Source organism: Sorghum bicolor, chromosome 6 (genome assembly GCF_000003195.3).
Source record: "Sorghum bicolor cultivar BTx623 chromosome 6, Sorghum_bicolor_NCBIv3, whole genome shotgun sequence".
NCBI lineage: Eukaryota > Viridiplantae > Streptophyta > Magnoliopsida > Poales > Poaceae > Sorghum > Sorghum bicolor.
In genome coordinates, this window is record NC_012875.2 from 54,138,000 (window position 1) to 54,148,604 (window position 10,605).

The 10,605-nt window shown below is 46.7% G+C and overlaps 1 protein-coding gene across 1 annotated transcript; it reads right to left on the reverse strand.

Moving 5' to 3' along the window:
- Positions 3,245–4,997, reverse strand: LOC8060418 (fasciclin-like arabinogalactan protein 8). The gene has a single exon (XM_002448323.2). The coding sequence runs from the start codon at positions 4,853–4,855 to the stop codon at positions 3,566–3,568; it is 1,290 nt and encodes a 429-aa protein (XP_002448368.1). The 5' UTR covers positions 4,856–4,997; the 3' UTR covers positions 3,245–3,565.

Genomic DNA, 10,605 nt, shown 5'->3' on the forward strand with positions numbered 1-10,605 from the left:
ATGGAGTGAAACCAAGAGCAGCAGAAGTGCAAAATCATCAAGCCACGACCACGATAGCGTAAACCCAGCAGAATACACGCAGTGCATCAGCATCACACAGGCTTTCAGCAACTGCAATATCTGACGAGAATTCCGAGGAATCAAAGGAGCGAATCGTCTGCAAAAATCCATACTCCACCCATGGCAATCTTTGTAAGGTCTTGTTTGGATGTTGTCGGATTCATCTCAATCCACATGTATTGTAGTGGATTGGGTGGAATTTAGTTCAAGTTCCACTCCAATCCACCCCAACACATGTGGATTGATGCGAATCCGACTACATCCAAACAAGCCCTAAAGAGTCTCTCTCACACACACACGGGCCTTGTTTAGTTCCAAAATTTTTTGCAAAATAGGAATAGTAGCACTTTCATTTGTATTTGACAAATATTGTCCAATTATGGACTAACTAAGCTCAAAAGATTCGTCTCTATTCCGACCAAACTATGCAATTAGTTTGTATTTTCGTGTATATTTAATACTCCATGCATACGTCTAAAGGTTCGATGTGACGGAGAATTTGAAAAATTTTGCAAATTTTTTTGCGAACTAAACAAGGCCTTGGTACAAGGCCACAACAGCCCAGGCCTTGTTTAGTTCCGAAAAGTGAAAAGTTTTCGGTACTGTAGCAATTTCGTTTGTTTGTGACAAATATTATCTAATCATGGACTAACTAGGATCAAAAGATTTGTCTCGTGATTTATATCTAAACTGTGTAATTAGTTTTTGTTTTCGTATATATTTAATGTTTCATGCAGGTGACATAAAATTCAATGTGTCGGGAATTTTGAAAACTTTTTGGTTTTTAGGTGAACTAAACAAGGCCTCAATGGATCACGATACGCCTCCTTTCCGAGCCGGCAATGATCTCTCTCCCCACTCCAGCCCCGCGCACGACCCATGGTAAAGCTCCTCTGCCGCTGCCCAAACCAGCACCAGCTTTATCGCAATGTCGTCAGTCGACTGCTACTGATTTTGCTAGTGGTGGAGCGCGCACGCTGATTTGTGCTCCAACGGCACTGCTGAGTGACAGTGGCGCGGTGCCTCTCTGTGTTTCGCCTGTGCTGCAACGCTCAACGCTGCCTTTTCTACCTCCCCATCATTGCGAAACTACAGTGATTCACGGTCACCGCACGAATGCACGTTAGCATCATGCAGTTCAGGAACAAAGTCCAGGATCCATCACCAGAAGATCGAGCTGCTGCATGTTTACAGTGAAACACCGAATTGCGGTTGCAGTATTGCAGACTTGCAGGAGAAAAACTGGTCAGCTTTAGCCTTTATAGGAACCTTAATGGGCGCAGTGAGGCCTCGTGATTAGTTAAGGTTGTTCCGTAAACGTCGGTAGGCTCTTCGCAGTCATGTTTAACCACACGAGTCCCATGACGGGCACGTCGAACTGTTTCGTTCAGTTGTGTGCGGAGGACTTCGGGGTCGGGTTGCAGGACTCGATCTCCACGTGACCGGCACGGCGGCACCAGTTGCTTCTGATTCTACATGTCCTTGCTTCTGTTCTCTGAGTTTGTCTTTATTAGATTTGCATATGATAATCCAATCGTTCAACATGTTGAAACGCTGACAGGAGTCTCAGTTTCGCACATGCAACACTTTGTTAGGACCGCTTGCAGCGTTATATAATCACCGATCTTCCAGGATTTCAACACGTTGACCTGTTTCAGGAGTCAGGAGGTCAAGACTCGACAAGAGCTAGTGCTTAAAAGCATCTCCCTCACTCCACACACACACCCTGGCGTTCAATCTTTGTTATAGTATAATTTTTATTGGAGAGTTATATTAAGGAGCTGCCGAACATGCTTAAAAAAACCGTTACAGAGTCTGGGATTTATTCATTTTTGGGGGAAAATAAGCTTTATTTAGATGCTCATGTATTTACGTTAATTTACATTACAGAGTTTTCATCTAAACACAGATGGATTGAGGTAATACAGGGTATGGGCATCCAAACCAGCCCGGTGAACTGTGACTTTTATCCAAGCATCCAGCAGAGTCACCGGCGCACGAACACACGCTGTGCAAGTGCAGGCCAACCCATGTCTACGTTTCCAAATCACGGAATTGCCCTTGGGCGTTTAGACGACGAGTGGCAGGCAGAGACCCGGTGCGTGGCGCCTCGCAGAGCTACTGTGGCAGAGTTCTGCCCGTAGGACAACGCCGTCGTCAGCCACTCCGCTTTTATCGAGCCGCAAAAGGATCCGAGGGGCGAGGGAGACAGAAGAGGCCATGCCGAAGTGCCGAACCAGCCAACAAGACTGCCGAACCAGCCTTGTTCAGTTCGCAAAAACTTGTGAAAAACGGCACTGTAGCATTTTCATTTTTATTTGACAAACATTATTCAATTATAGAGTAACTAGGCTCAAAAGATTCATCTCGTGGTTTACAGATGAACTGTGCAAATAATTTTTGTTTTCATGTATATTTAATGCTTCATGCATGTGCCGTAAGATTCGATGTGACAGGAAATCTTGAAAATTTTTGCGAACTAAACAAGGCCTCGGACGCAGACGCGAGCCAAGGATGCGCCGCAGGGGCAAAGCGTGGCCGCAGCCCGGGCCAAAAAGATTGGCAAAAACGTGAGAAAATGCGGCCATGGCGCCTCGCCATGCCATCCTCGTATCCTCTCTCTCGAGTAGAGCCAAGGCCTGGAGCGGTCGCTTTCCGTGTTTCCTAGTGTGTGCTTCCCGAGTTCCCCTCCTCCAAGGTACCACGGCCACGGCCAGACCGTCGCGACCAGCGTGCAACAGTACAAGAGTGGCGAGTAGGAGTATACTCGTATAGTACGGTTGTAGTCACGTCCACGGTGCCAGGGCGCAACGCAGAGTCACATGATGCACCAGTGGCAGTTACTGTCATTTGTATGTGCAGTTGGAAAAAAGTGAAGCAGTGACGGTGAAAAATTGTAACACTAGTGTAGTTCATGAGGTAAAAATTGCTTGAATATCTGACGAACTAGACTGGACCATAATCAGTTTAATTTACCATTCACATGTTTCGAGTGCCTTCTTCACTATAGTCCCTACGTACTGGATCCCTAGTTCGATTGGCACAACGAATGATACGGCCAACGTTGAAAGAATCAAAGCATTTGCATGAAGTTTCAGAAAACTCCTCGGAAAAAAGATTCAGAAAACTACCGGATGTGATCATGTGAAATGCAGTCACGGATAGGTAGGATGCACAAAGAGGAAAAGCACAGCACAGCAAGAAGAACAACAACAGATCAACATCGAATGACACTTTCGGGCTCTAACACTACCAAAACAGTCATCACAATCACCGTCTCCACCAGAGGACTGGAGGACCAAATCCTAGAATTCCTCCAACAAACCTTAACTAACCAACCAGGAGGAATTAAGAAACACCTGATGAGCATTATCAAATCATCAATGGAGCCCACGAGAAACTCACGAGCAACAACAGATTTCGCCGCGTCACAACATGCACGCGCAGATTCTTGGAGAGAAAACTACGGGGAGGAGGCTCGGCGTCGAACACGCCTGCCGCTCGCTCACAAAAGGAGCGCGACGGCCAGGCCGGCAGAGGCCACCGAGGCCACGAAGCTCACGGCCGCTGCGGCGGCGCCGTTCTTTTTAGATTCGACCTTGTCCGCGGCGTCATCGTCTGGCGCGTCGGCGGGGGCCAAGTCGGGCGAGTCCGCCGGCGGCGCGGGCGGGGAGTGCGAAGGGGACTTGGCCTTCTTCTTCTTCTTCTTGCCGGCGGCCTTGGGAGTGGGCGCCGGTGCGGAGCCTTCGGGAGCCGGGGCCGAAGCGGGCACGTCGGCGGCCGGTCCGGGCGCCGGCGCGGGGGACGGCGCGCCGCCGAAGATCACGTGCGGGAGCAGCACGCTGTCGACCGTGAGGATGACCGTCGGGGGGTCGTCGAGCACGGTGGACGCGACGCGGGACTTGTCCACGCCGGTGTCCAGGGACACTTCGTCGCCGCTGGAGGCGACGGTGAGGTCGTACTTCCCCGCGCCGGTAGAGGCGAGGGTCGGGATGCGGCCGCTGGCGACCTTGAGCGACGCCTTGGGCGCGTACTGCGGCAGCGCGTGGTACTGCAGTAGCGCGACGAGGTCGGCGCTGGTGAGCTTGCTCAGATCGGGCAGGTCCTTAGCCTTGAACGCGTCGTCGTTGGGCGCGAACAGGGTGAGCCCCTTGTCCATGGCGGCCTGGTACGTCTTGACGACCCCGGACGAGACGATGAGGCGCGCGAACTGCTTGCACCCGGCCTTCTCGAGGAGGTCGGTGATGTTGGCGGACGAGGCGGACGGGGAGCCGAAGAGGCCAGGGAAGGTGATGGGGTCGGAGACCTCGAGGACGGAGAGGTTGGACGGGAAGTCGGCGACGCGCTTGGTGTAGGTGGACTGGAACTTGGCGCCTGGCGCGGCGGAGGCGAAGGCGACCTTGCCGCCGCGGAGGTCGGTGATGTTGACGTGGCCCATGTCGCCTGCGGCCTGGCCCGTGGTCTGGTAGAGCGAGGTGGTGAGCTGGGAGCTGGAGCCGATGGAGTGGAGCTTCTTCTCGTCGAAGTAGTCGAGGAGGGTGAGGAGGCGGAGCGCGTTCTTGATGTCGGCGAGGGAGAGGTTGGCGACGAGGGAGGACATGGCGCCGTTGGTGAGGACGAGGACGGTGACCGAGCTCCGGCTGTTGATCTCGTCGCACACCTTGGTCTGGGAGAGGTAGCTGTTGTACAGCGTGTACTCGGAGCGCCCGTCCAGGATGGCCGTGATGTTGTGGGCGGAGGCCGCGGCGGCGGTGAGGCAGAGGACTAGGAGGATTAGGTGGTGGGAGGCGGCCATGGCGCGGTGGTGGCGGGCGGTGCTGCTGCTTGGGAGAGGAGGGGACAGGGCCACACAGCCACACAGGCCACACGGGAGGAACGCGAGCGTGGCGTGGGGGGAATGAGTACGGGGAACCGACGAGGGGTTTAGGCGGCGTTTATGCTGCGTGGCCGGCGCGTGGGTTTTGCGTATTGGAGTGCTATTTGGGGTTGGGTGGGTTGGGCCGTTGGGGGTTGCCGGGTTGGGTTGGGTTTTGACCATGGGTTAAGGTTCGGGGTTGAAGCGCGGGTTTTGACCATGGGTTGGGTTGGGTTGGGTTTTGACCATGGTTTAAGGTGGGGGCGCTAAAGTCTGTGCGTGCTGGTGCTTCGATTGCAGTGATGATTTTCTGTGGTGAGGTGGGGGTGACTCGCGTGCTGGGACGCCATGGAGTGGAGCACGAGGAGCAGACTAGCAGCACAGGCCATTATCAAAAATATGGCCCATTTGCCATTTTAACAGTACTATTGCACCGATAATAGAAAAAAATTATAGTATACGTATAAGAGTAGCACTGCAAATATCATTTTTTCCTAACAAATAGCAACACTTGAGCGGAGACCCAGGATCGTTGGTTTGTAGGTCCGTCGGTGACTTCGATCACAATAAAAATTGTAAATCCTCCTTTAGGTTGTGGGACCTTTTTTTTCTATTTCATATGTTTTTCCGATAAAAATGAACTGATTTTTATAAAATTCTTACCTGACTCAGTATTGCTACCTTCTAAAGAGCGCATAAAATGTATAGGCAACGGTACTGTCATAGGACCACCTTTGTCATTGTTTGTCTTGACAGTCATTTAACCTGTTTGTATGTTTGTGATGGTTATGGTGCTTTGGTTTAGGCCTTACTTAAAGTCCGATTGGTTGGCTATCAAAATCTATCATGCTACATAATTTTAGTTAGTATTTGGTTGGCTACCAAAATTTGTAGACTTCTCATATTTAGCTTGCCAAATCTTTGGCAATTCTTTTGACCAACTTTTAGCTTGTTAAATTCTTGGCATGACAAATTTTTGTACCCAACCAATCAGGGCATTAGTTTCTTGCCAAAAAATTTACTCCCTATCTATTTAATGTTTGGACACGTGCACGTGGAGTATAGACTAACAAAGTAACTAATTGTACATATTGTGACTATTTCGAAAGACAAATCTTTTAAGTCTAATCAGTCCAAGTTTTGACAACGTGGTGCTAAAGTAAACACGTGTTGATGATGAATTAATTAGGCTTAATAAATTGGTACTCGGAGTACTTAGAACTTTTTTATTACTAAATACTTGATGTGACATCCTACGTGACAGTCAATGTGATACTCCAAAACTTTACATGCATGCTTAAATAGCTGTTTTGTTTTCTTAGTTGTCTGCTTAGTTCGAATAATTACTAAGCAGCATGGACCAACTGTTTACCCCTTAATAATAGTCAGAAATAACATCGACCTTACTTCATGTTCTCCAATTAATGTTTGATTGATTAGGAATACTCGCTCGTCCATTGTTAGTTGGTAGAATTACGTGTTAGATTACTGAAAATTAATCATATATTGTTTGATACATAAACCTGTAGCGATTACTCTTTTATGTTTTTTTGTTAACCTTTGAACTAATTGTTAGTTTAACTTCTGAGTTATCTCCTTTTAAAAAAATACTCCCCCTATATTTATTTAGTGTCGCCATGGTATCCGTGTTGATTTTTTTAATTTTGATTGTATTTATTAAAAAAATATTAACAATATTTATATCTTTAAATAAGTTTATCATGAAAATAAATTTATTAGTCTACCTAGTAATATTAATTATGTAATATAAGTATTATATTTTTATACATATCTGATTAAAAATAAATACATTTGACTTCTCATATGATCGTAACTCATAACGGACGGAGCCTTGTTTCGTCATCCATTGATCAATCTGCGTCTGCCATCACGACAGCAACTTCGCCATCATCGTATATGATGAGTGCCAAGGCAAAAGCAGAATGGCATGATTTCCATGCTCGGTCACGTATAGGTAGCGAAGATGACAATGGATTAGTGGGTTGCAGTGGCGGAGCCACGGGCTGGGACTAGAGGGGCAGTGCCCCCCGCCCCCAACCCCACCCAACCAAGCCCAGTCATTTCTTTAAATATTAATATTTATAGTATAAGAAATATCAATTTCACCTATTTTTTGTTCAAATATGATGATTTTAGTAAGAAGTAGTGTAATATTTTTTATTTTTTTTCAAACATATAATTATGTATATTTTATCATACTAAAAAATACAGTCATATTTATTCGGCTCTCCTTAACCAAACTCGCTGGTTCCGCCACTAGTGCGTCGTATACGTTTGATTGCCGTCTCCCACGTTGTGAGGTGAAGCTCGGTAGCGAAGCATGGGGATTAAATAAGCAGAGGCCAAATTGTTCAATAAAATCATAGTTGAAATGCATTATATTGTGCCATATATCAATTATCAAGTCTATCAAATTATTAAACAAAGCAAAATTGTGTTTTCTCTTCATCTTCCATTAGCTGAACCTATTTTCACATTAAATGTGACAGCTTTTCCATAGAATATACTAGCTACTTAGAGTATAACAGATATGATATAGTATAACTACTAATAGAGGGAAGAGGGCCGTCACCCAGTTTGGCCTCCATCAGGCTCCGCTGATATTATAGTAATTTTATTTTATTTGATAATTAGTATTAAGTATAGACTAATTAAATTTAAAAAAATATTATATAAATTATTCTCTAACTGTATTTTAGTTTTGTAAATAATTTTTATTTAGTATTTCATATATGTGTCCAAACATACAGATGTTAAAAAAAAACAAGACCGGCCAAATAGGCCCAGACAAAATGCACTCGTCAGAGGACGAGTCCTGACGCCTCTTGCTTCTGCAGGAGGGGGAAAATACTCGCACCTCCAAAATGGTTAAGGGCCCGTTTGTTTGTATGATTTTGACTGGAATTGTTCCTACTACTGTTTGGTTTTATCTAGTCTCCACTATCTCTCCTATAATTAAAAACTTTTTGGGCTGTTAGACCAGACAAACTCACCTTCAACAAACACACTCAGCCGCAGTCCACTAATCCGGTCCACTAATCTCCACTATAACCAACTCTCACGCCGCAGTCTCTCCAGGTCAATCATGGTTCATCTCAAAATTGATTCCATTTGAATCCACCACGCCTGCCCGTTCATTTGAAATCACCCTACCTACCGTCCATTTGAATCTTGCCGCCACAATCTACGCATCCCTTCCTCTTCCAGCGCAGCGGCGATCTACGTGCAAGCAGAGCACGTACAAGCAGGACACCGCCAAGAGCACGTACGTGAATAGAGAGATAATAAATATGATTGGATAAAAAATTTATTGTGTAGAAACTATCCATTGAGACTATGATTTTTGTATGTAGTGTCTATAGAAATTAATAGATATATAAATTACAAGTATCGAGACTACCCTAAGTGTTCTGCTTTTGTGATCACGTATCTTAAATATAGAGGAGAACTGCAGATTACCACGTTTGTGCACGGTATAGAAATACAGTAGACCATTCCATTGGGACCTGACGCTAACTGTATTCTCTCTCTCTCTTTTAAGAAGACTGTATTCTTGTTCTTGCAAGACCAGTAGACCGCTCAAACGATCTGTTTTAGGTTGGATCTCTCTCGGCTTTTGAAAAGCACAACCCCCGTCCCTCCTCCCTCTACTTTAAAACTCCTTTTTAAAAAAAAATGATTGTATTCTTGTTCTTGCAAGACCATTAGACCGCTCAAACGATTTGTTTGAGTTGGATCCCCCTCTACTCGTCCCTCTCTCACCCCCTTTGGATACCGGCGCAGGCTGTAGATAGTGGAGATTTATCGTTTTTAATAATTTTTTTAAGTAGATCGAGTTTCTAGAAAATTAAGGTTAGGGTCTCTCCATGCCATATTTTTTAGTTTTAAGGATTTATTTCCTCCTCTTCAGCAATGGCAAGAGGGCTAGGTGAAATTGTTTTATTCATGACGAATCCGTTAAAAATGAGGACGACAACAACGATGCTAGCATCCTCACTATCACGACGACATGGAGACTTTTATTTCCGAATGGTGACATTAAGGCGGAGATTATGTCACCATCATGGAATAATTTTCTCCGGTCTCTTCTTTATTTTATTGTGGTTAGAATTGGACACGATCAAGGAGTAGTGAGAATAGTTTTCAGATCAGTCTATCGTATATCAGTCTATCGTATTCTTTGGTGGCAAAAGAAGAAGAAGAAAGACGCCAAAAAAGAAGAAGTTTCTTAACTCCTCCTATATAAATATTGGCTAACGTTCATTGGGCATCTGTTCTCAAACCTTTTGCCGAAGAAGTTTGTGAACTCCTCCTACATGAATGTTAGTCATCGTTCGTTGGACATATGTTCTCAAACCTTTTGTTAAGTATTTATATGTGCGGTCGTCTATTTACAATGTCGGTGCAATTTAGATAAAAACCAGCTTCTACATAGTACATGTAACATGTTAATATATCGACTATTATCTAATATATAATTCTTCTTTTCGTAAAAAAAGAAAAAAACCTAGTTTTTTTTAGAATCTCAAACTTTATTAACTAGTCTGAGAATAAGAAGTACACACGCCTTTCAGCGGACTGATAAACCAAACATGTCTACCAATTGTCTTATACAGGGAGCCTCTTGCTAGCCTATGAGCATCCCCATTAGACATCCGACCTTCATGAACAAACTCAACTGAAGTGAAACTGTCTCCTCGTGCCTAGATCTCTTGAATTACATGACCATAAGATCCAAAGTCTTTGCCTCGGATATTTCTAACAACTATGATATTATCATAAACCACCCTAATTTTTTGTAGCAACAAATCTAATGCGAGCGCAAGGCTCTCTCTACACGCTACTGCCTCCATGATTTCAGGATCAGAAATACCTTCAGTTACTACAACTAAAGTCCCACCAAACATGCCTGAGGAGAAAAAAAAACTAGTGGACCACCTGATGTCGGTTGTCGGTAATCGCGGGATCTCTTAATACGAACTCTTAATACGAATCCTGCACCAAACCGCGGGCGCCCGATAGGGCCACGTCGCCCGCAACCCGCTAGCCATTGGATCGAGCGTCTATGCAATCTGGTCCGTCCAATACGGGTCTGAACGGGCCGAGCACCCGATTAAACGTTACCGATCCATCGCGAACCTTCGCGGACCGCAGCTTCTCGGCTCGCTCCCTCGCCCCTGCCTACGCTGCACGTCGCCGTCGGGTGCAACCCGCACCGGAGAGCCGGCCATGCCCGCGCTGGTAGAGCGGCCGCGATGGGTGCAGACGTGGCCGCCGCCGCTCAGGCTGCGCGAGGGGCGCACACCGCCGCCGCCGGATTCGCCACCACCTTCACGAGCCTGCACTCCCGCAGCATGACGTCGCTGGCCTCCCCTTCGCCGTCCTACCCTGCGAGCTCCGACGACGGTGTTGACGACAGCGTGAACCGCCGCCGGCGTCCCTGCTCGGGACGCACGTGCGCGTGGCCCGGCGCCCTCAGGCCGCCCCCGACCACCCTGCGTCCACCTATGGGTGCGGTCCGGCAAGCTGGTGCTCGAGCACCCCCGCACGGCCGCACGTCGCGGGCGATCTGCCCCCACCGGCCGGAATTGGCGTTGCGTGCCCGGTTCCCCAGCTGCTCTGTTCGTAAGGTGGAGGAAGAGGGACAAAAAATGATTAGAAACGTTTTC

Coding starts and splice junctions, on each gene's coding strand:
- LOC8060418 (XM_002448323.2), bottom strand. CDS start 4,855: ATGGCCGCCTCCCACCACCTAATCCTCCTAGTCCTCTGCCTCACCGCC.